Source organism: Taeniopygia guttata, chromosome 6 (genome assembly GCF_048771995.1).
Source record: "Taeniopygia guttata chromosome 6, bTaeGut7.mat, whole genome shotgun sequence".
Classification (NCBI taxonomy): domain Eukaryota; kingdom Metazoa; phylum Chordata; class Aves; order Passeriformes; family Estrildidae; genus Taeniopygia; species Taeniopygia guttata.
In genome coordinates, this window is record NC_133031.1 from 12,200,226 (window position 1) to 12,227,059 (window position 26,834).

General features: G+C 39.0%; 1 protein-coding gene across 1 annotated transcript in view; it reads right to left on the reverse strand.

Annotated features, from left to right (window-relative positions):
• SH2D4B (SH2 domain containing 4B) overlaps nucleotides 1-24,632 on the reverse strand; it is a 68,063-nt gene extending 43,431 nt beyond the window's left edge. Inside the window, exons 1-3 of the mRNA XM_030275863.4 lie at nucleotides 19,838-24,632; nucleotides 7,037-7,196; nucleotides 5,810-5,957 (exon numbers count right to left, since the gene is read on the reverse strand). Of these exons, the coding sequence (XP_030131723.1) occupies nucleotides 5,810-5,957; nucleotides 7,037-7,196; nucleotides 19,838-20,021 (492 nt within the window). The 5' untranslated portion in view covers nucleotides 20,022-24,632. The remainder of the gene's footprint in view (nucleotides 1-5,809; nucleotides 5,958-7,036; nucleotides 7,197-19,837) is intronic.
• Nucleotides 24,633-26,834: the final 2,202 nt, after the last annotated feature.

The following is a 26,834-nucleotide window of genomic DNA, read 5'->3' on the forward strand; positions in this document are numbered from 1 at the left end:
AAGAAAAACAAATAAAAAGCACCCCCACACACACACCAAAAACTAGAATTCAGGTAGAGCTTGTGTTCTTAATGGAAGTTAACAATGCCAACTAAGAAAATCCTGCCTTTTTAATGGAAAAGGAGATGTAAGTCAAAGAAGAGATAACAAAAGCTTAACACAGGTACTTGATTCTGAATTCACCAAAAATTTTTCACAAAACTTTCCTTTTTAGAGAAAGAGGAGATTTAACTTATATTTATTAAATTAGTGCATAGATGTGCAGGTATATTGCCCAACTCCCTCAAGCTGTGTGTGACAAGAAACAATTCTTGCTGGTGTGACACAGGAAAAGAACAGTCAACCTTTTGTCAAGTACGACTAAACAGTGTGTGTTTGTATTTAAAATGAACAACAATTGAACTTTTCACATTTACTCCACTGAAAGAATACAGCAAGCAGTTTGTCTGCTTCTCCCCAGGAATCCAACCCTGCACATCAGAGCTGGGAATGAAGAGCTGTAATACCTACAAACACCATCTTCTGCCTGACAGCTGAGAGAGATTGTACTCTGTGCCTGACCCTTTCAGCTCTGCCAAAATAATTAGCAAGTGACAATCCAGTAGAGAGTTGCAAATTGTTGAGAAATTCCAAGCTGCCAAAACAAATCACTCTGGCAATTCAACAGGCAGCAGTAATCCTCTCCAGCCTTTACTCCAATGGAGAATTTGAACATGCTAAATGATCTTATCTATCCTCTGGCAGTTGAGAATTTACCACAGACTTGTTTATGTGTATCTTACCATGTTTGACAGCTTTACTATGAGTAGCTCTAAATAATATTTAATATTAGCCATGGTTAAGTTTTAATGTTTCAGTCCAAGGCAGATGAAAGGAGGTCATCATTTAGTTTTTGCTGCAGAAAGATTTTTTAAATATACTGAGGAAAAGGCAAAATAAAGCAGTGGGATTTCTTACAGAGGAAAACTGGGCTTCTGGCTGCCACAGCTCTTGGGGTCTTTCTGGGGAGTCTTACAGTTTGCAGGGCAGCTGAATGACCACTGTCCTCCTGCTCAGGGCAAAACCCACAAGGATTATGTGTTACAACAGCCCTCTCAGAAGCAAATACTGCCTGGGATTCTCTCAGTGCTTCAGGCTGGCAGGAAGTGTCTTTGGCAGCCCTGAAAGCTGCAGCCAGCTGGCTGCACTACGGCTGCAGAGAACCTCCTGAGCCCACTCAGCAACCACCTGGGCCAGGGAAGACATTCAGGCCACCTAAAGCACAGCTGAGAGCCCTTAGGGACTCCCTGCTCTGAGGAAGGAAATCTGAAAACCCCAGGGTCCCCAGCTGCAGCACAGGCTGCTCAGCAAGGCTGACACAGCCAGCTGAGTTCAGAGATCAGATGTCTCTCCAGACTCACCTGACAGGTACCAACAGAGCTCTGAGTAAAGGCAGAAATATGTCCAACTCCTTCCCAGCCTTTTTCTGGGAAAAATCTCTCACTTGCATCAGAAAAGAAAGTGTTTGCAGAGGCATTACTTTTTTCTCTACTACCAGTGTCTCAAAAGGAACACAGCCTTTGCATTGCTTCACTGTGCATGTATTTGCACAGAGACAAATGTATGAAATGCATTATGCAGAAGCTATGAGATTTCTGACATGGGTGTGTCCAGGACATGCTATTCATACATCTCATACAAGGAGGTACCAATTTACTCTATCACAAGCACCCTGTGTTCCATAATCTGGAAAGCAAAGGACTCTTTCTGGTTGGGAGAAATCTGACATTTGCTGCACATGCTGGAACAGGCTCTGCTCAAGTAATTTGCCATAGTTCCAGTGACTATCTACTTAAAGTTTCTCTCTGGACCTTAGAGACTCTTCACAGCTTGAATTCGTAACATGTAAGCTACCCTTATTAGTGGCTTAAATTTTCCCATTTACCCATGGAAAACACCTGAGCTTTGCTAGTTTTTAGCAGCAATCCAGACTGAAGACAGTGGCTTCAGAAATGCAATCATTACTGATGGCACCGAAGAAGATATTTTCCTTTAAAATTAATGTCAGTTACAAGTAGGATAGAGAAAATCTGAAGACCCAGTTCCTAACCATAACTAACAGCTTTCTGATTTACAACATTGTTCAAGAGACAATGGCAAAGGAAAAAAAAAGAATTACTGAATTGTGGTCACCCAAAAGGAAACAAAATTAATTATTGCAATTGCCATTGAAATAACCCAACTAAGGCACTTTCAGAATGAATTGGGTGCCAAACCCCAGCAAGAAGCTGTTGTCATATTCTTAGATTCTAAATATGCTGTCTTTGGGAAAGAGTTCAGTGTTTTCTTGGCACAGCAAAGCACAGAGCTGAACTTACAGCTTATTTGCACTTGGAGATAACAGTCCCACTCTAGTGCTTGACGTTTACTTGGAGACAAGAGTTTTTTTCAGATCAAGACAGAATGCTCTCTGCTCTATCCTAAGAAGCTCACAGTACTCCAAATGGCAATGGTGACAGTTCACTGTATTCCTAAACTCTACATCTGGCAGCAATTTTCTGAAGAATCAGGTCCACAGCACTTGGGGGCACAGTAAAGCATTCAGGCATGTGTTGAAAGCTCATCCAAGCTCAATAGAAAGTGTATTCTTTCTACTGAGCATAAGGTTAATTAGATACTTCCTGAACAGAAGCACTAATTGTTCTGTTCTCTGAACCTATCTTCTTTGATGAGACATTTCATCTCCCAGGGAATTTTTAAGAAGAAATCTAGCTCTGCTGTCAACTGTGCTTATATTATTAAATTTGGCAGGTATCTGATGTTGTCATTAGGACAGTACTTTACTATTAATATTCTCTTGATTTATGTAGACCACATGAAGACTGAACTGAGAGATCTCTTTTATTTCTAAATGTAGCTGAAGGATACCCATCCCTGGCTGGATGACACTCACATCTTCCATTTGCCTTAGCTCTGCACATTGTTCAGACTCTTAATGGCAGCTACTGATAACCATAGAAAATTATACCTGTGAGCTCATAGCCTTTGTGAATTAGCAAAAAGATTAATCATAGTAATTGTCTCTCTTATTTGTCCTTTGCAATAGGTGCGTAAAAGAATAGCTATCCTTAAACTTCAAAAATATAGTCAACATTTATATTCCAGCATCATAAATTAAAGGCAATTCTGCTTAGAAACACCAGGAAAGCAATACTTTTGGAATAGTATTGGAAAAAGAAATAGGGATCATCATTCACTTTGATATGTAAGATATCATTTATCCAGTACAGACAGCCCTAACCTCCCGTGATAGGTCAAGAGGAATAAAAGCATCTTAAAAAGGAGCTTTGTGACACAATATGGTTAGAAATTAAACATGCCAGCAGAAAGGAGACAGTTTCAATTTCCTAAGTCAAACTGCTTCAAGAGGATGAAGCATTAGCAGAGACTGGACTTTCCATACCTCAGTCTGGAGACCTCTTTAAACGTGGTCTGGTCATCATCACAGAAGGATGATTACCAGTGCACTAAATATTTTAAATCTGTTGAAGCGAGCTTGCCTGCATATCTACATCAAATTCCATACCCTTTTCTTCATTCTATAAATTACTTCTATCATACACCAGTAGATTCATTAATTCATCTTTTTTCCTGTTCTTTAGTTGTATTCCTTCCTTTTAGTTGGATGTGGATGTCAGAAACACAACTTTCTTTCTGTGTCGAGATACCACACACAATGTAGAAGATCTGATCTTTCAAGAGCATGTAAAGTGCTTCTCTGAGTAGCAAAGGAGTGGTGTCAAAGTACCAAGAGTCAATCCTGCATTTGGATCTCTGCTGCTGGAACTCTATGTCAGACCAAGTCTCTCCTGGCAGATGTCAGATTATAGACCTAATTGAAGAGCCTATGCTGAAAGTGGAATTAGACTCTGTTGTTGGATTAATACAGGAAATTATGGGGAACACTTGATAAAGGGCATTTAAAGAAACAATCACTGCATCATATCTAGTTTCCAAACTAATTCTTTAAATCAGGAGCTCCTTTCTACTGGGTCTTGTTTTGAAAACTTTTGTTCATTTATTTAAATTTTTGCAAATTCTGTTTTCAAATGCTTATGGGAAAGAAAGGGTTTCTACTTCCTTGACAGAACAAATATACTGGCAACTTTGGGAAGAGACATGAAATCCTGGCCAAGGTATTTGAAATTCAAAGTAGAAACTGAACCATAATCCCATTTCTAGCAGTGTTCCTAACAGTCACCCAGCTGGATGGAGGACACCTGCTCATGTCCTGGGAAGCAGTGGAAACATAGATGACTGTGACATTACCTTTCCATCAGTATGAACATGAGCAGAATTTGGGGCCATTCCTTTTAATTGTATCAACAACTGAACAACTAGCTTTCCTTAATAGAAAGCTATGAATACTGGCCACTGAAAGCCTCATAAATTGTTTACTCTGCTCTATGAAAAAGTCTCTTTGGAACAGAACAGTAACAGTGAGCTTGTGGACATTTTCCCCATCAAGTGTCCTGTGAGTCAGCCACATAGACAGAAGAGAACACTGTCAGCCTTTGTTCACGAGGCCTTTACTTTCCAGAGAGCAGAGGAAAGAGTATTTAATTAGTTGCTCTGCTCATTATTCATACCTTAATAAAGCAGAAAGGTATAGTTTCATTTCTCATTGACATCAAATTTCAAAGGCCCCGTTCTCTCCTGTGAATTCAAATTAATTGTATAAAGGTAAATCAGCAACTCTATGCAGCCTCCTCTGCAGGAACTGCCCTGGCTTTGGCTCCACAACCACCTCAAATCCCAGGCCCACAGTCTACAGAGTAATAAGAAATTTTCTATTTGCAATCGAACCACATAAACTTAACGCTAAATTTTCAGCATTCCTCCCATCACAAAGGGACAATAGGAATAGTGTATCCCTGCTTTCCATACCTTAAATCACTGCACCAGGAAGGGAAGAGACACAGTGAGCTTTCAGCAGGGGAGAGGGGTGTGGATGGAAGTTACTGGATCCCCAGAATCAGATTTTCTACAGGCTTTCTCCATGGAAACTCAGCCTCACCAATCATGTGCAGTCCCAGCATGCACATCCCAGCCTCAGAGGACTGTCATGACTTCTCTGCACACTGAACCTATATATTTCGCTTTCTCATTTTTAAATCATTTTTTATCTTTATCAAGTAATATGAAAAGGGTGAACAAAGGCGTTTCCTATTTAGTTTTGAAATTGCTATTTTTAACTAGAAAATGTGAAAAAAAATATTATTTCCAACAAACATTAAAATATTGTAACTGAGCTCATAAAAAGTTCATTGTGAAATCAATAAAAAATCAAGCAAATTAACTTCTCCCAGCAAAGCCAACTGGACTTTTCCCATATGTTGAGTAGGGGAAGGATCCACCCCTTATTATTTTGAAGGAAGTAGTGACACAGTTTTAAAGTTCATTATGTGAACAAACTCATCCAAAATACACAGAATACATTCAAGCAAACTAACTTAAAATGAGATCTTTCCCAATTGTACATTTTTTTCCCCAGGATGATTCATCCAGCACAGCTGACTGAACAATTCTGTTAATGTGTGAGCTGAATATCCGGTTTGATTGTTCTGGCACTTCTGAATGAGACCTGTAATTTTTTCTCATCACTCACCCAGCTGTTCTGCTGAACACCATGTAGCTATCTGTATATTCCAGAATGAAAAATTACAACTCTGAATTTTAAAGCTTATTAATAAGCATGCACTGAAGGTGACAAGAACTGTGAATTTATATGAAAACACTATTAAAAAACCCTACATTTCTCTATGCAAACCTTCAGTTCCTCCTGAATTTTTTCTTCCTCCAGTTTGGCTGCTTTTCGATCCTCCATTTCTATTTTCCATTTTTCTGCCACTATTCTGGCTTTTTCTTGAGCCATAGCATCACGGAATTTCTTTGTTATTTCAGCTTCCTTTTGTCTCCTTCAGAAAAGGATGTGAAAATAAAAATTTTATGCACTAATTTTCTTAAATTGAGGATCAATACTTACTGGTTGCAACAAATAATTAGTGTAAAGACTTCATGGAAAGATGCAAGCAAAGAATTAAAATCTATTTAACAAGAGACCTACCACAAACCATCATATTTGAAGAAACCATCTGGAGAGCAGAAAATTTACAGTTTTTGATAAATTACTAATTAAAATAGCACTTCTAAGTTAGACAAGTACTTCTTGGATATCTTTAAGTCATACCTTATATTTTTCTATTAGTCTAGCAAAACATAGTTGGAATTTATTGTCTTTCAAATACTAGTACAAATGTCTCCCAAACTTTTCTGCTAGATTGTTTATTAGTACTGACAATGTAAAAGAAATTCAGAGCACAGGTTGAAGTTTTCAGTCCCTGCTTAAATATGCAAGCACTCAAAGCAAGAATAATCTCATATGAAAAAGGATGACATAGAACAACCTGATATTAAAGAATCACTTTTCAGCGCTGCACTACATAGGGAAGTGTGTGAGGCAGGTGGCCTAATTCCTAACAATATCAAGCATCAATACACTTTTGAATCTCCCCCAAACGTGGAAAAAGCCCTGCTAGAAACATCCGCATGGGACTTTGTATAATGAGTTTTTGAACTGCTGGAATAAAAATTAATGCAAGCAAATTGCAAATAAAACCAATTTCAAAAAGGATTTTATGTACTAAACCCCCATTGTGGGCTCAGAATTATGATATAACAAACATATCTAATTTAATCATCTCAAAACCAGACTGCTTCATTTTTCTTTATTTGCAGGCTGGTCAACGGTTTTGCTAAATTCCCAAGAGAGAAAAAACTTGGCATCACTTTTTTTTCAAATAGGGTTTTTGGCTTTCAGTATTCAATAAAAACAAAATGACATTTTTATCACACTAAAAACCTGACAAAACAAATGAAAGCGAATGTTCACAAAACATACTTACCAGTTTTACCCACCATTACCTCCCACCTTTCTACAAGGTCATAGCTCCCATTATGCCAAATGGACCCCGAACTCAGATTCTTAAATCCTCACCATAGCTCTTCTGCCTCCTTCTGTGCCTGCTGCCTGGCCCGCTCTGCTATGAGCTCCTCGGAGATCTGCTCATAGGGTTTGTCCCCCGGGGCTTCTCCCATCACCCAGACCCAGACCTCGCCGTCCTTGCCCCGCAGCCACTGCACGCGTTTGCCGTTACCTGCAACAGCCACCGAGAGCACACCAAAGTGTAAACACTGCCTCAAATCCTGCAAAAACAGACATGAAAGGATGGTAAATCTGAAATTTAGGAAACATTAAGCTTGCAGTTTATGATTCAGAAGAAAACATTGCTCAGAGGTCCAAAGAAATCTTCAGATTTGACCAAATCAGGTCAAACACTGGGGGGGAAAAAATTAAAATGTTTTCATGCTGCAGATTACCCAATTTGTAAAGACTCATTGTCCCACAAAAATAAAAATAATTAATTCAAGCATGCATTTCCCACGATTCCAGTATTATGATCCCTTTTTAATTGCTATATTTGCTCACTTCACTCAACGAGGGATGAATGAAGAGCATGGAAAAAGAGATGGGGCAAAATCAATGACCAGTGATATTATGTGACTAAAAATGCTTCGTGCACAAAGAATGTCCAGTGTTGAACAGGTAGAGAAAATTATTTGGAACACCTTCAAAGAATCTAGAAATTTCCTGCCTCCACTGTGTGAAGCAGGAGTTTCAGGGACTCTGCATACCCAGAGAACACCACTCCCTGCTGCAGAGCCTATTCTGCTCACATAGGCAATTGAAAGGGATTAAATTTCTGGTTCAGTTTTCATGACACAAACTACACAAAAATCTATGGTTACTGTGTTGACAGAGTGATAACACCACAAAAGGCCTGAGAGCTCTTTACAGAAGCTACTGCATTTTGTGAGCCATCAAGTACAAGAACCAACTGTAAGATTACAAAGACCACAAGATTAGATCCTACCTGAACACATTTTAATAGTTATTTACATTACCCGATTTAGTGTGGTCTGGTCTTTTCCTTCTGCTTTTATAAATACAACTGTCAAATATTATATGCATTTTAGAGGTTCATAATAAGGAATTTGCAGAAACACCTCTTATGCATCAATTTTTATGCTTTATTTCTTTCAAGTTTCTTGAAACTGTTCTCCACAAAAGGAGATTCTGCCACAAAGAACATTGCCAAATTAACAGTGGATTTATTTAGAAGAATTCAGACTACAAGGCCATCAATGGTCAGCAGTTTGCATCATTCCCTGTATATTATAGTCCCCTAGATTTCATCCTCTCACCCAAGCATTGATATGAGAAAATCGTGCACCACAACATCTCTTCTAAAAGGAATTTTGTCTCATTTGAAAATAAAGAAATGGACAGAGCACCATTTTCCTAAGTAGTTTTTCTCCAGTGTTCCCATAAGAGTTAAAAGAAACCTGTCCTATTTGAACAGGCAGGATTTACTTCCACTTTTCCTCCATCTCTCTCTACCAGCATCAGTTTAGCTACTCTCACCTAAAGCTACCATTTGTTCTGTGTGAGGACATATCCATTTAACCAGATTAAGTTTCCCAATGCACAATCAATAAAGTGTTTCTGAATCCCGGGCTGAAGGCAGAAAACTGCAGGAGGCAGTGGAGTGGGGCTGTTGACAGCAGCAGTGTCAGCACCAGCCCACACTCCCAAGTGTTGACAATCCAGACTGAAGGCAATGAACGGATCAAATCTCATCATGAAACTGATATTCTATATCAAATTTGAAAATGTAATTTATACGAATCCCTGGCGTTGGCCTAACGGTACTAACTTCAAAGAGGGGTGGAAATTTAAGCTAATAGTGTTTTCCTTCAATAACTCTCAAAAGCATTTGCTCTTTCACAGTCTATCAGATTATGTCTCAGGTTATAAATGTGAATGTATTTCATTGTGGTTCTTATTCTGTACTTGTGTTCCTGTCAACACAACATTTATTTTGAACTTGTATTTTTTGGATACAGCATTAGAATACCATCTGCTGAGTCTTGACCGGCCATATCACTACTTGCCTGCAAGGTTTTCTCCTACTGCATTTCCTGATAAAGTATCTTGAGAAGTATGGAATGAGTATTCCCAGGAGTACTAATTCCAAAAAACCAAAGGCAGTTTTGTTTTAAAAGCACAGCATGTCTTCTTTCTTGTGAGGAATCTGAATATCCTAGTTGCTCTCCTTTATTTAGTACTTTAAAGAAAAGATTGCAAACAACACACCTTGTATTAATTGATCTGTAACATAACTGGTAGATACAAAATACTACTCCTGTTCTGAGACAATTTCACTATTTATGTTCATTTATGAACTTATCAGAGCTTTCCAGGAAGGAAAAAAATATATAATTTTTCAGGTAAACAGACAAATTTTATCTTTGCTTCTCTCAAGGTTTTCTGTGCCAAAAGTTTATTAATGTGTTTCTCAGAGGCACAACTTATCCATTGCAACCCAGCCCAATAAAACAAATAGCTGATTTGTAGACATGTCTTGAGAAATTGTTCCTTCTTCTTTTAAAACAATGGATCTTTTTTATCAAGTTCTAGCCAGCAGATGCATAAACTCCTTTGAAACCATCAGTATTGTTGGTTCAGCACTATACACAGTACAGAACTCTACTGTATATGCATCAAGTGCATGTTCAAATATAGTCAAAGCTGAAAGATTTGTGTATTAAACAATCTGGCAGTTTTAACCTTCAGCATTAAACAGATAGACACCCATATTTTTATAATTTTAAAATAATTCAGCTTGAGCACAGATGCCTTAATTCACATTTTTCTCTAGAAGAAAATAAGGTTTTTTCACATCAAACCACTGAATTTACTTCAAGAAATGACTCCCATGCAAACCTTCCCTTAAACCTCTGTTCCCATAAAGTTGCAGCTGGGCTTTACTGTGCAATCTGATCATAAAACTCAGTAGTTTCTTAGCACAAAATAACATGAAAAATGAGCATGCAGGGAAAAAAAAGAGCACCTCGGGGAGAAAATCTGGCACAGTGAAAGCAGAATTTCTGCCATACAAAAAGTCTCTGCAGCTTTCAAAACCATATTCACAGTGAGAGGGTCAGCTCTTCTAGGCTAATGATATTTTAAACTGCAGAGCCTATGGCAAGATCAAGAAAGTCCAGAAAATTATTTTCCCTAATACTTGTAGGAAACTAGTGTTGTCTGCTTTGCAAGCAGAGAATTACCACTATTTATGGCTGATTATAACAAAATAATTCCTGCTTTAAAATGCCTCTCAAGTATTAAATTTTTTCTGCAAAATAAGATGTTTTGCTAATACACTTTCTTTCCAAATCAAAGAGAAATACACAAAAAAGAAAAATTCAACTAAATATAAAAGGAAGAGACAGGTCCTGACTAAACAAATTTGAAATGTAGATGAGAAGGAGGCAAGAGAGCCTAATGTTTCCTGCTCAGCAGCAGGCTTCTGAGCCCAGTCATAGAGCCTAAGGCAGGGTCAAGAAACAAAAATTAAATCTCTTGAGCCCCAGTCTTGTGCCTTGACCACAAAAGTACTTTTTTCATTTTGGAGAGACTGTGGCATGCTGAAAATAGTAACCATTAGGAAGCAGTGGACATCAAAGTTAGTCTGTTTTGGAAAGTAGAAATGGAAGTATTTTAGAAACAAGCACTGCTTTATCAGGAAAACTTACTGAATAATTTGCTAGGTCTTCGCCATCCCTACTCTGCCATCATTTTTCACCTAAAAATACTTTGTAGCACCAGAAGAAGACAACAAACTTTTGAAGTTCTTTTCACCTGAACCTCATCCATGAATCAGTATCTCACATGGAGCTCCTCTAAATCTACAGCCACACTGCTTTGAGACCCGTAAACTGGCTTCTGGCTCCTTACTCCAGACAAATGCCAGGTCAGAAAATGCAAAATCAGGTCCCTCAAATTTGCAGCACAAAGGGATCACAACAAAAACTTTCTTGGAGACCTAAAGCCAGAACAAATTACAACTCAAGTTTGTACATATAAACACACAGAAGCAAAAATAAAAGCAAATCATATTTTCTATTTGTCTGTGATTTACACAGCCGATTCTATACCAGCAACAAAAGTGCAAAACAATGCCTGGAGAGCAATCAGAAACTTGAGCTCTCACCTACAAGAATTCTGAGGCTCTGCCAGGAGCACTTCTGATCCCACCCTCAGAGTGCTGGAGTGCTACCACGAGCTGAGCCATGTGGCACCAGGGGCTGCTCTGGCCTCTGAGCTGCCCTAGGGCCAGCAGGGCACTGTCACCTCATCACTGCCATGGCCAAATGCTGCCAAGGAACACCAACACTGCCTGGATACCTGGGGACAGAGAGAAGCACCAGCGTGGGGAATCCAGCTCAGGCCACACTGGGTTCCAATCCTATCAGCTCAGACCTCCACGTTGTGTCTGAGGCTTGGGACAAACAGAGACACACCGAGGAGACCAGAGCCCCACACTGCCTCTGCCAGCTGGAACAGAGGAGATGAACCACTTATAGGTTCTTGGCCTATTTTTTTACATCTCCAAATAAAAGTGCTTTGGAAATAATGGTAATTAGAGCAAATAGAATACTGCTGGAGTCAGCTTTCTTTCTCCAAGCTTGGTCACCATTGCTTTAACAGTTAGAGACTCCCCAGCAGCCCCATTTGCGATCCATCCCCAGTGTCTACACAGGAGCTATTCCAAGGAGCTAGAGGCCTGATTTGGTGGCAGGATTCCCAGCTGTACCATCACCCAGTCTGCCTGCTTAGTCCAGCAAAAGCACAGAGAGCACCAAGCACCCTCCTGCCTTTCTGTGGGAGGGAATCGACAAGGTGTAAATTTAGAAATTGTGAGCACAGATTCAGATTATGTGATCACTGATTTATAATCTCAGAACCACAGGACCGCATTCAAATTCTGCTAAATGTTGTACTAAACAATCTGCTACTTCCATGAACAGCCTTGCTTCTCTGGGCTTCCCACCATAATTCTCCTGCTTGGAAGCTACAAATCTCTGCAGCAGCAATTGACTGTCCTTCCTCACCCGCTGGGAAACTGCAGTCACACAAGTATCTTTTGACTCTCTACAGAAAACATCTTTATTATTTTCTCTCTCTCGGCTAGAAAAAAACTCCTGAAATTTATTATGCATTTGAAATAGGCTGCATGTGCATTAAAAGCTGATCAGCCTGATCTACTTTTGCCATGGAGAGCTAAACCATAGCTTGTGGAGTTTACTGTGTTTGTAGGGTTGTGGGTTTTTTGTTCTTCTGCAATTCAAATATCTGGTATACTCTGGTCTAAGCACAGTGTCCTTTACTTGAGATTTCTTGGCTTTCCAAGCAAATTATTTTTATGGCTTCTTTAAAGTAGAGGCTTGAATTTTGTTAGTCTGCAGGGTAGATGAGGTTCCATTCAGTTTCATTTAGCTAGAGGACATGTGTTAGAAGCTCATTGATTAGGATGAAAATGAAGATGTGAGCTTTAGGCTGTTCTCAATTTCTTGAGCTTTGCCAACATAAGTATTGAATTTTTTTTTTTTTTTTTACAAACACACAAACTGAATTTCACTTCTTTCTAAGGAGAAAACCTAGGAAATTACTGTGAATGTTTTTGAAAGACTATTCAAAGGACAGAATGCATTTCTCAAAACAATAACTGCTGTAAATCCATTAAAATATACAGAGAAGAACTAGATAATACTGAGGAAAGTAATGAAAATATCATCCCACAAGAAACTGAAGATCTACAATTAATTTTTGCTCTGCCTCCCCGCTAATAGTTGTGGGAGCATAGAATCCCTCTTTTTCCAAAATACATTCAAAAAACCCCTTCATTTCAATTCTTAGAAGAATGGGGAAAAATTCTGCCCCTAACATTTAAATTTACACACCTTTGAATTTCAATATTGTGTTATGTGCCTTTCTATTGAGGGGAGGATTTGCAAAGGCGGAAAGAAATTCAGCTGATTACATTAATATATCAATAAGGGTTGCAGGATTTCAGCATTGCTGAAAAATCAGCCTTTTATGGCTCTCCAGCTGCTTCCTGATCATATAACAAACTCAATCTTCTGTTTATGGAATTACAGCCTGTTACCATGGAAATAATTATGCTGCAATAAACCCCTGCAGGATCAAATAAAGGAAGAGTGACTGAAGAGAGCAAATATTAAGGGAGGAAACAGTTACTCACGTAGAACTCTGGTAATTAACAAATGTAGCAAGGATGACTGTACACAACACTCAAAGGTAAGTGGGTTTACTTAGGACATGGTATGTATATATGCAACATACACACAGGGGTTTGCATGTTAGAAACCAAAAATAAGGAGCAAAAATAAATACAGAAATAAAATAACATTTAAACTGCATCTACCCAGTATGTTGCAAACAATTTTGTGGCTCCCTGGCCAAGGCACACTGTTACATGTAACAATTTTGTAATTGGCCCAATTTCAACCAGGAGATAATATTCAAAGCTCTTTCTTAAAGTCATTCTTCTAACTCCCTGTACAACCTAGAGGCAGCCTCCTGTCTGTCCATTTTAATGGCTGACCCTCTCACTATAAACAGCATAAAAATATAGGCAAGCATTAGAGAAAAAGTGAGGGTTTAAAAATCATTCCCATCAGTATTGCTCATTTGAGATTTTTTTTCTTCATTAAAAAATTTCCAGAACATAGCACCATATTTTCTGATTCTTCATCCAAATTGAATCTTCTAAAGTGTAAAAGCTATACAGAGGGCTTGGTTTCTCTCACAGACCTATCACAAAGCTTCCAGGTTTTCCCTTTGAGAATAAAATAAAGCCATGTCTGCTTCAGGGTCTGCTGGAAACACAAAGCAGGAGGATAAGGGCTCTGTGTCACAGAATGAACGGGAAGCTATGCATCATTTTCTGCACCAGGCTCTCCTGATTAATGCAGCGTGCCAGGTTTGCACTGACTCCTTTTGTCAGGCACACAGGACCACGGAAGCAGGGAGAACTGTACCCTCCAGTGAGGCTTTTTAGCACCACAGCAAACAAGGGGACTCAAAGGTTATTGAACTGCCATCAGTGTCTGGCTAAATCCACTGCTGACTTGAACACACTGAGTTTTCCTTTGCCCTCCAAATCCTGCTCTCAAAACCCAGTTCCTTTGTCCTTGAATGTTTTTGTCATTTATGTAAAAAAATGGCAAAATCAGCAAGCAAATATTGAATTAGCTTGGGCAAATCCCATTCTCCCCTTGGCCACAGTTCTGCCCTCTTTCCATATCAAGTATTCATGAGTTTGCAGACAGGCACAACCTCATATCATTACTGAGGCACAGTATGTGGGAGAAAGTCCAACACTGCTGTGTCCAGACAGGCAGAGGAACACGACACTGCAGAGGAACAGCGATGCCCTCTGTGCCAGAGGCTCCTCTAACCCAGCAGCCTCTCTCAGAGAGTGGCTGATGCCAGATGCCTCAGGAACAGGAGCACTGAGGATTGCATGTCTGCAGGAGAAGGCCCCAGGTAGGCAGCAATATTCTCCTGTTACTTTTCTGCAAAACAGAAATCAGCTGCAGGACTGCACAAAACAAAAAAGCACAGACTTATTGCTGATCACAGGAGGTGAGAGAAGTCCCTCTGGATTTGTTCCATCTGGTGCACCTAGGTCATCCAGCAGCTGGAGGTCTCTTGGTAGCCCCAGGTTCACAGAAGTGAGTCCAGAAGCTGCTGCCTTACCCTGCCTCAGCACTCAGCCACACCAGGGCATGGGCCCTGAGCAGCTCATTTCTGGCCCAAGGTACAGAACATAAAAAAGCTACAGCATATCTCAAGCTGCTCTACATAGTGTTACATTAAAACTTATCCAATGACTTCAAATTAGGTGGCTCAGTACCCTAACAAAAATTGTTTTAATGTTCTTGCTCCTGTTCTCTTGTTACTTTTTCATCCATATCTGAATTGGAAACAAAGGGCAGGACTGTGCAGAATTCAAGATAAAATAATGCCAGAAATTTCAGAAATATTGAGGTCTGATGTCCCTGGTTAGATCCATATCCAGTGATACAGAGACACTGAGCACTGACAGGAGCTTGTCTCCACAGGAGATAGAATCTTAGCTAAGTATTACCAGGGTCTGTAGAGGCCTGAGCATAAATAAAGAATACATTTCCAAGTTCAAAGTCAGAAAAAATGTCACTGCATGTCCACCCACTGAAACACATGCTCACTCACTGGCCTTCCTCTGACGCTGATGTATTCTCCAGCCATCCCCTTGGTATATTTGAGATACTTGCTTCCAAATAGCATCATCTATTCTCTAATGATCTTTCTAACACAAACACCATTTAGATAGAAAAATTATTTTCTAGCCATGCTGTGATAAGCCTACCCTATTTTCTCCCAGCTTCTCTTATTAAGGACAGGTAAATAAGAGTGTTTACAAATAGCTCCCATTTAAGCACCATGAACTGCAGTTCACAATGAATAAATGGCAGAAATAACAGCAGCAGATCAGCATTGTTTCTCCTCCCACATGACTGTCCTTCAGCTACCTAATGCTCAGTAGTTTTTGAGATCTCATTTTGGGAATGCTGGCAGGGTTGGATACTGCATCAGTGTCAAAACCGAAATTGGCAGGGTCCTCTGCTTCCTCCCAGCTCAGCTGTAGTGGCTAAAGGGCTCCTGCCTAATCACATAAATATGATTCTGTGCAAATTACAAAGCTGCCTGTTAGTCAACTCTCAGAAAATCCCAAGGGATCTTGAAATTTTGAGGCAATTTCTCTCAATGATTTTAGTACAGTAGGAACAAGCAAACTGTTTTATTACAATGAAGATATGTTCCTGAAACATCTGCCCGGGAGCAATTTGTAAGCGAATTGAAGATGGACGTCCAAAAATTCAGCTCACCTGTGATGCTATTCCAGTGCCAGCCAGCAGTCGTTATTCAATTAAAGCTACATAATATTTCCTTTACACTGAATAAGCTCACTAAATGCTGTCATTTTGGGAGGACCCACATGATGCCAAAATTCTACTAATAATTTTAGGCAAGGTACAAATAGCAAAAAAATTGGGAACAATTTATTCAATATCTTCTAAAGGAAATACTTAATTCTGAAGTGATGTTTATACATTGCATCCCTTTAGACAACAATCTGTGTTTTTTAACTGGCAAAGAAATTAAGACCATTGAATAATCAAAACACATTTCATTCACCCCCAAAATGAAATAATTCCTTCAACATTAACTCATTCTGATACTAATTTCAATTGTAACCTTTCCTCAAGACACATGGAACCAAACAATTTAAATACAGAAGCAGGCACTGTTTAGTGTTTACTGCAGGTGACTAATATTATTTTCTTTAGAAATTAAGAATAAGACTACACAGATGAGTACACTATTTAGCTTGCTAAACGCTCTCAACAGCTTACATCTTATTTCATGGTTTGGACTTGTTTGTTTTCTAAACCGCAAATTTCATAGTACTGAATAGGACATTATGGACAACCTGCACGCAGTGGCACTGCTTTAAAAAACAATGAAGATTTGGCACCTTTGCTAGTCAATTTCCAAACCATTAAAAAATGATCATGTTAATGAGCATTCCCTAAGTCTGTTGAGGATTTTAACTCCAGCAGAAGGCCTTTCTGACCTGCATATGCCAACCTTTTTGCCCCCAGCTGTGACTTGTGGTTTCCATAAGACAGCATACTTAACACACAAGAGCATTTCATCCTTAAGTCACTGTAGGAGATCAAAATTGAACTCACAGTCCCTGCTTTGTTTTGAAAAAATCCAAGCCTTTTGCTGTGCTGTTGGGTGCACACATCCCACTGTAGCTAAACTCCTGAATCCATGGGGAATTGCAGCAGCTGGGATATAGAACTCTAGATCAAGCAGAAGGCACTTTACAGAGCACTTTTATCTAGAGAAGTCTCCATTGTCATTAACAGCTTTTGTTCAATCTAACTGTATCCCATCCCAAAGAGATGGGAAGAAAAGTTTTCATATGTGGCTATTCAAACTTTGAGGAAAGCAGAAGGATTTGAAAGGCAATGCTATAAAGATAATTACAGTTAAATTAGTGTAACATTATTTTATACAAATGCTATGCTGTATTCACAAACAACACCCATGTTTTCAGAAACTCAGCACATTAGAGATATTGAAAGCTCACATCTATTCCACCCTTTCAGGCTACAATGATATCTACAAACTCAGAATAAAACTTGGCCAAAAAAAAGTAGCACAAACATAAAACATGTCATGCAGCAGAGTCAAAAAAAAAAAACACCCACAGATGAAAAATCTCAGATCCCCCAGTTTCAAGGGAATAAAGAACATGTAATTGGGGTAGCTTTGCATTTCTTGGTAGCCACTAATTTAAAACAGGAATAAAACCACTCTACATTCTACACTGTGTAGCAGGGGAAGAAGGTCTGGAAATTCACTTATATATTAAGGGAAACTTAAAATGAAGCAGCTTCAAGGTCCAAAACATTATTATTTCAATTGTCTTCTAGGAAAAAATATTTTAAGATAAAAATATTATTGGCATCTACTCTGACCCCTTGAGTCTATATGCAATACTATTGCACAGTAATTACTATTTTATATCCATAATTTGCAGTTGGCTTTTTTATCTTTTCTGTTTTAAACAAGAAACCATCTTCACTGAGAGACCATTTAACACCACATTGTGGAACTATGCAATAGAAATCAATTACAAGTACCTGTACAGTTAATGATCAGCACACCTGAAAGAAGTTATATTTCCTAACTCTGGTGAACACCAGTTCATGAAAGCAAAAAGATATTTCCAGCAGAAGTAGATGCTTGACTTGCAAATCTGATTCAAACTGTTCTTCACTACAGTTCTGAAGAAAGCAGAAATTTCCCAACAGAGGGCAAAAGTCAAACCTAAGCAATACCTTTAATTGGCAATTTAAGAAGGTAAAATGGAAATGCATTTTTGCAAAATTTAACTCAATGACTACCTTTGTCAGAGCAAATATAATCTATAGGGTACTCAGCTGCTCTTCTTTCTCCAATTACTTATTAATCAGAAAATTACTTACCCAGAAAATGGTCTCCCGTGGCAGGACGCTGAACAGGTTTAATGTATCATTTATATATAGAAATGTAGGTGTCAACACTATGACAATTCATCAGATAAATATTTTTGCAGTTAGAGTTTTCTGTATCTGTCTCCCTCAAAGAATGAGCATGATACAGATTATCTCAATGATATGATGTTGTTTTGGTATGTGAAGCTGAACTGCATTTTTAATTTTTTCTGAGCTACAAATCAATCAAAATTAACAAAGCTTTTGTGCTGTATGAGAGAAGCTGTTCTGATGCCATCCCTCTCAAGAGGGTCGTTCACAGTGAGAGCCCTAACATGAAAAAACTAAAAATTAAACATCCACCTTGCCATCTCTGAGGGGTCATTTTCAATTCCTGCTAGGGCTGACTAGGGTGTTCTGGACATTCTCCCCTCGTTTTAAGGCTACTGTTGTAGCTTAGTCCAGTCATTCCATGCAAGCCTGTCCTTCAAGTGAGTCTTGGAAATAGTTTTGCTTTGAAGCATTTTTCATAGTCTTTGAATTGATAACTGTCTAAGAGGCACTTTGTAAGGCTCAGAAGCTCTAGATATTTCAAGTCTGACAACTGAATCCAACATTGTCTCTGTACTGGGTTGTTCTACCATGGCTGTGTTCAAATAAGCAACAATTGAAATGCTGACTGCAATCCCATTACAGAGCTTTCTCAAAATCAGCTACCAGAAGTTATTAGAAACTTTGAATATTCAAGATTTAATAGATTTAAACATATGATAAGATCTTTGGCAGGGAAATGAGTGATTTACGTATCTCTGTGACATCTCCTTGTTGAGTAAAGAATCACTGTAGTTACATTTCCAAGATGAAAAGGTTTTCTATCTTACACCAGCCTAACAGCTTCATCCTATGAATGGGAGAAAGAGCTGGAAAGGCACTTGCTCAGAGAAAAGAGCAAGGAATTAAGTATTTCTGTTTATTTAAAACTACTTGGGCCCAAGGCCAGTCAGTTGGAAAAGACATTTGGAGAAGTTATTTTCTGATGTTTCTTCCATCACTGTCCTATTCAAGTCACCATATTCAGCATTCATTAGCAGCCTTGGGGAGGAGCTCCATATTTTAACACATATGGTATGCAAACACATTTCTGGTTTCTTCTTTTTGGTTGTTGGCTTGCCACACTATTATCCTATTCTCTAAACGTAATCTCTTGGAGACTATGCAGTGGGCATACAGTTGGAAATTTAGTCTCATACAGTATGGCTCTCTTGGTATTACATTTATTCACAAACAGCCCTTTATAACAAGCTCAAATTCATAAAATTATTTCCTACTACAGCCAGATGGAAATATTTAATGCCATGTCAAGAAACAGCACAGGCTTTTGCCTGACCTAGAGTGAGAGGTGAGGATGTCAAGTGATTTAAAAAAAAAAAATTGTTAGGAGTAGAGGAGAAACTTCAGTCACCACTGAAGTTTCATCAGTGGTAACTGATGAAACAGTTACCACTGACAGAACATCAGCAGTGACTCCTGACTGAAACAGGCACTTCAAAACAATTCCCCTTACTCCATCATTACCATACTCCCAAAACAAAGGACCAGACTGGAGTTACAAGGAGCAGGAACATGTTGCTTTCACAGTCCCAGACTGTCATTTTGCCCATAAGGACAGCTGGCACTCAGCCTTGCAATCTCTTCCAGATGCCTGCTGCACAACAGCTGGTGGCAAGCCCACCATCCCCAGCTCTGAAGTATAGAAGGAGATCAGAAATCTTACTCTGGTTGCGCCTTGCTGTCTTTCTCAGCACAGCCTCCTCCATTCGGGCTTTTTCTTCCCTTTCCCTCCAGCGCCTCAGCTGCTCTTCTCTCATCTTGTAGAATAAGATCTGCTTTTGCTCTTCATTCAGCTCTGCCAGGAGCTCAGGGTCAATATACATATCACGCAAAATTTGCTGCAGCATGATGACTCAAAAAAAATAAAAAAGATTAGGAAAAACAAAAGAGAGAGAGAAACCTGCTTCCAGTTATACCCACTACAGTGACAAAAGCCCACTGATGGCATTCCAGAAAGCCAACTGCAGCAAAGGAGCTCTCCCACACCTGCCTGCCCAGGAGAGGTTTGATTCCTGCTCTGGCCCTTTTTTTGCAGGCATATTCTGCTTGTTGTCTTGACAGGGACAGAGTTCTTTTCTTATCTCATCCTCCAAACATAGGGACAGGTGTCAAGTGAATGTAAGAAAAATAAACAGAAAAGGCTAGGGAAAAAGAAAACATAAAATGAAAAAGCTGGGATAAAAAAGTAAAAGTCACTTGAGTGCTCCTGACTGCAAGCCAGTAAAAATAAGGGATTCTTGATTGAAGCCTGCAGCTGTGGTCCCTTGAGCAGAAGAAAATTCAACATAGAGAGTCTCAGAGTTTCAGGTCAAGCAGTTCCCTTCAGCAGCAATACACTCCCAAGGGTCTGAGCGTTGCCCAGGGGTTTAAAGTGATGTCATGGTTAAAGGTATCACCTACACCAACAATATCCATGTCACTTTGGGAACTGATCTCTCCTGATAAGAGAGGAGTTTGCATATTATTTCTCAGTCTATCCTGCTAACCAGTCTCAACAGAGTAGGCATGTTAGAGGTCATTGTTACCTGGTGTTGACAAATACTGTCATGCAGTAAATTGATTTAAATGCTTCTAAAATTAAAAGCAGATGTTACAAAAGCCACAAGAATCTTGTTATCACTTTATAAATAAATCAGTATGAATTAAACAAGACTAAGTTCTCAGCAATTCACACAAGCTATGCAAGCCCTGATGTTAATTCATTTTCCACTTGGTGACTGGAGAAAGTTACAATGCTGCTCTTCCAGGAGATTATAACTCTTTACTAAGTAACAGTCTTATCAAAATCTGCAAAAATATTATTTCAGCATTAGGGCCAACAGCCACTTAATTATGTAAAAAGCCCAAACCAAACTAAAGCCCAACACACTATAAAGCAAACCCTCTGGATCTGGGAGCCTGTTTTCACTGGGCAGGGGCTCAGCTCCTCTGGGGAGGGAGGGCACACTGTGAGAGGGGGCTGCTTTGTGAGACAAACCAAAGTGTGGCCACCCAGAGGCACAACTAAACACAGATCACATCAGCAGGCTGAGCCACATCCCACTGCTTGCTTTTTACACAAGAAGGAAGAGAAAGAGCAGGCCTATGTCTCCTCACGAGAAACCCGCTTTAAAGATAAGGAATATCAAAGCCCTACATTACTTCCATGACCTCATATTCAAAAACATCCTGCTAATGCACCTCTATGTCCTTTTGAGAAATGTAAAAATACTACTGCCCTAATTTAGGTGGAAAATCAAACTGATATAAACCAAGATTCCGGTGAAGACTTTTTATCACCTGGAAACACGATGCCAAAGATGCTGGAACGAAGCCTTCAGCTGAAACAGGATTTCAGAACCCATCAGGTATGGGCTGCAATGAGTGTAGTCCACATGCTACTCTGCAATTCAGGACTGGTCTTATGTACAGATTTTGCCTCCTAAAACAAAATGCTTTTTTTATTACTATTATTTTTTAAGAAATACAGCTTGGCAAGAAAAAACCTAGAGTAAGAAAGATTTTGTTATGTTTCTCTATTTTACTTAGGTATAGAAAGGGGACACCCTGAGGGGGTTGGCTTTTGTTTCTCTGCTTCTATTCAATTATATTAGAGCTGTGCCTCCACATTTTGGCACTAATTGAAAAAGACTCGCCTTTGCAAAGGCTTCGGGGCAAGCAGTTTCACTGTTTTACTCATTTGTCATCATTCTTATTTTATTTTGCTTGACTTCACAGACCAGAAATTAAATCCTGATCAGAAGCTATCACAGTGCAGAGAACAAACTCTTCATCATGGATTATGTGTATTTGAGCATGACAAGTAGCACCATCTCTGAACAGCATTCAGCTGCACAAGTAGCTCAGGATGGAGATACAAGACACAAAACAAAATGTAAACAAATATTCAGGAAACTACTTGCAATGTTCAATGAGCAACTACACAAGAAAAACAGCAAGAGCAAAGAGATGAAATGACACTTCACAAACAACCCACTGCCTGAAGATTATTCACCAAAAATATTTGAGGATGGTAACCAAATGATCAAGTGGAATTAATCTGTTGGGAATTATTTTTTCTTTAATAAAATAAAAAGTCATGTGTGGAAGTGTTATCATCTAATCACAGCAGCAAATCTGATCAATTTCCTTGTTGTAGATTCTCTTTAAATTGCAGTAACCCCAAAATAAAAAACTGGAAATACAAAGGAGAAGTAAGAAAGATAAAGAAACATCCCACCTGATGTAAGCCAACATCCAACAGAAGTAGAAACAAACTCCATAAATTTTGACATTAATTTTTAACCTATTAGACACTGAGTCTCATTGCAGTTCACGTTTCCACAAAGGTTCCAAATGCATAGATGGAATTATCACCAAAGAAATTATCATGATCTCTCTTGATTGTTCAGAAAATTAGGCAAATTTATGAGATCCAAAATAACCTTGAAGAAACACCAAACCTACTATAACAATTCTTGCTATTTCTAGGATTAACTCGTATTTCGTAAAGTGAAGAGCTTTACAACTCCAAACAACGTAGAGTCAGAAAACTCAGGGATAGGAAATAACTCAGGCAAAACAAAATATAAAACTTTTATTGCAAAATAATTATTCTCTCTCTTCCCTTCCTTTCTCAGGCCCAATTATTATAGGGATAAAGTAATGACTGAGAAGAGCAGGGAAATTTGTACTAAGGATGCCTGCTTCCTGATTATGGCCATCCATCATCTTTCCAGCCTTCCTGAGAAGTATTTTGGATAGTTTAGCAGGACAATGAACTTTCCATTTCTTTATCACCTTGGTTACCCCTACTTCAACAAACCAAGCTAAGCTAAAATCATTACAGAAACATTACAACTCAACAGCCTATGCACAAAATAAAAGTGACTATTAATGGAGTTCTTTGTCGGCAGTCGCTGCCTTACAATAATTGCCACACAACTTGATGCTCTAATTAGTAGCAGTCTCTGCAAGGAGCCCAGAGCTGCTTAAGCTTGGAGTTTTCTTTAATCTTAAACAGCATCTTCTGGGACTAGACACACTCTGGCCCACCTCTGGTGTAGCATCTTTCTGGCTAAGCACTCCTCAACACTGCCACTAGAATCCATCTGCTGGGGGAAGGGGAGGAAGGGAGAGGAAAAGGTACAGAAAACCATTTTCATTTCATTTTTTAACAAAAGGGGAAGTCCTTTATTGGCCAAGAGCTGCAAATCTCATCATCCATTTTCCTCTGAGCATTCACATCTTCCACTGCCTGAACTGAACAGCTCACTGGCAATGCTGATTATTGCTGAGCCAGGAGAACAGCTTTGCATTTTATGACACAGCCATATAATGTACTCTAGTCATGTAATTTACATAAAAATATTGTGCTATAACCTACACATTACAGGGGAAGAGAGGGTTGTAATGCATCTCTCTCCTTAAAGAAATATTACTATGATTAAGAAAATATTAATTAAAAATATTTTCTTCATATGATTAAGAAAAAAACACAGTAAAGAAAAAAGTGGCAATTGTGTTTTTCAGACTCTGAACTCCATGGTCTTAATTTCTTGTGGTTTTTGTCTTTATATTTTTCATGTTTTAAGAGGAAGGAGCATGCAATATCTTAATTTTTCCAGTCCTGCTGTGTCAGCATCAAAAGAAGAACAGTAGAACCTGGAACTGAATGGTGCAGAAGGGGGCTAACCATGTAAAGGGGAAAGGTAAAATTAACATTTGGTTGAGGTCTCCAAAACCCTACAAATCTGTCACTACAAAAGAAAATGTGCTTTGGCATTCCCCATGAACTAGCCTTATGTCTGATTTGAAGTTACTATTAATTAAAAGCTAGAAAAAAACCAAAACCAATTGAGAACCATCCCTTCCCCACCTCCTCTATCACAGATGGGCACAACAAAACCTGCCTGGTTTTACTCCATTTCCATAGTCAAGTCTGTGGCTCCCTCTAAGGGCTGAAATGAGTTTCTCAGCAGCACAATCTGCAGCTGGGTCAGAATGATTGTTTCCCTGGAGCTGCTATTCCATTACAAAGCACCACATAAAGCAAAAATGAGAGCATGTTTTTCCAGACCTTCCTTTTCAATAGAGCTCTAGCATCAGTAAATCAGACTGCAGCATATTTTGGAACGTGGGCAGGCTTTGCATGCTCATCATCTTCTCTGTACTCATTCAAGATTGCTATTTCTGCAAGGCACTGTGTTAACTACAAAGAAAATGAAAATTTAAAAATGAGCTATGTATAGAAAAATAAGAATTAAATAGATATATTAAAACCTCATCTTAAAGAAATGAAATGCAGCAAGAAAGCTACAAACCAATCCATGAGAAAATACATCTTATACTGTCAGTCTTACAGCTGCAAGTGAAACAATGCTAACTGGGGATTTTAATGATGCAGTGAAGATTTACAGTGGCAGGAGTCTTATCAGATAGCCGTGTTTTGCTTGGTTTTATTTTAATTCAAATCTGTTATTCCTCAGTCCCACAGAAATCAAACAATTACAGAGAGCACTGACAATAGGGAAAGCAAAGGGACGGCACTAACCCAGGGAAAGCAGTATTTGCAGTCCAGGGCTTCAGAGAGTAGAGCTCTCTGTCATTACTCCGGTCTCCCAAGGTTAGTTTTGTACTCTGCAACACTACCTGCCCTTCAGAAGAAGTCCCATCAGTGATTATTTTTGCCTGGCACTGTGGCAATCCTAGCCGGCAAGATTACTTTAGGGCTATCCCTTTGTGTTCTGTGCCACAGCTGTCACACACACAATTACACTGGAGCCTGTGATGCCTTCAAGGTTCAGCACAATTTATTAGAGATTTGGGGACCTGAGTGGAAAGGACAGCCCTTCGATTTTTCTTCAAGTTGATAAAAGGTATTCCAAATTCTGACCTGCATTACAAAGGTCTGAGATGTAGAACAATATATACTTGATGTTTATTGCTAGCAATACACTAACAACAGTGAGACACAAAGAGTTGGCAAGTTCCATCATAATTTTTCAAATGGAGAATAAAGCAGCCACTACTAAAATAATTCAGAGTGAAAGCGAGTACAGTAAACCAAATTGAAAAAAAAAAATTGAAGGTTCCTTGACTGAGTTCATCTGAGAAAACATGGTAAAAAGGCTACAACCAGTGCTCCCTAAGCCAGCCACTGAAGAAAGAGACTTTGCAGAGGAAGGGCAGAAGATGATGACAGAACACTCCCATACACTGCAGTTAACTAGAACAGAGCTCTTCACCAACCTCTCACTGGGATTGTGCTGTCTAATTTAATTGGTGTATATCTTATTGACAAAACCGTAATCAAGTTCCTCAGGTTGAGCCCTCAGCTACAAATGGGGTGTACTTGGTTGACAGGCAGCAGGCTCTACTTGGGAAGCAATTACAGCTCACTAAGTGTCTGTAGGGATCTGACATTATCAGATTAAAAGGCACACTGGTAACAGCTTCCAAGGACTTTGTTCAAAAAGATATGCAGAATGCACTGCCTCCTCTCCTGCTCTCCTATTTACACTTCCTAGCCCACATCAGGACGTTGTAGTGCACTGTACAAAACACAGCCTGTGCTCACACTGCACACTGCAGGCCAGCTTTGTGCTGGCTAAGTACTAAATACATCAGTCCATCTGTTCTCAGCAGAAGTTTCCAATGGAGGCTAAAGGAGGCCATCCATGACCCTTCAAAGCAGAAATGGTTGCTGTTCAGCTCCAGAGTGATAGGATTTTCTTAAGGATCTATACACCTTTTCTTCTTATTGATTTACCTCTATCTGATTTTTATAAACATCTGTTAACCAAGGAGGAAACTCTAAGCACAGACAGCTGTGTAAAGGATACTGCTCTTCTTTCCCTGACCCTCAGCACACACCTTTCCAGACTCAACTGTCTGCATAGCAACAGCACACTTCAAGCAGGAATTCAGTATTCTCCTTCATATGAATTACTTGCTTCATGTATCCACAAAGCCCAAGGAGACCTTTGAATTCCATGACCTAATTACTACATGAAATTATTCCAGCATTTGGTATGTTTTCAGTGAAGTTCATTACAATAAGTTACCCAAGAGATATCATGCTCTACATTATGCTAGTTTCTTCTCTCAGATATATATTAACTTATGAAAATGCTCAGTAAGTTCACTTTTTTCCATCTCACCATAAGTGCATGAGAACATATCATGTAAGAGCTAATTTTCTTTAATATACTCCCTGGTACCATTCAGCTGCATTATACATAATGCAGCAGTCATAGCATATCAACTTCACATCCTATCAGACACTGCATTATGGCAGCTGAATTGATTACATGTGTAATTGAAGGGCACCAACAGGAAAATTTTTAATCATTTAAGTGACTCATCAGCTTTATATACAAAATGTCTTGCTTTAGTGGCACCATGCAAGTGACATACTTTCAGACCGTAGCATTTTAAGCCACTTCTTATTCTTGTCATCTTTGTTGGCAATACAATCCTACAGATTTACAAAAGGCAGAGCATAAACTTGAATGTTGACTATAACAGATTTCTTTTGAGTCTCAGACTCCTGTTTGCAAGACCTAATAAAAATCCAGCTAGACAAAAGTAGTTTTGTTTCTGATGGGAGTTTTTGTGGCTCTATTTTTTCGTTCTGTTGTTCTTTTTTTAAATTTTAATATTTCACTCACTGTAAGAAG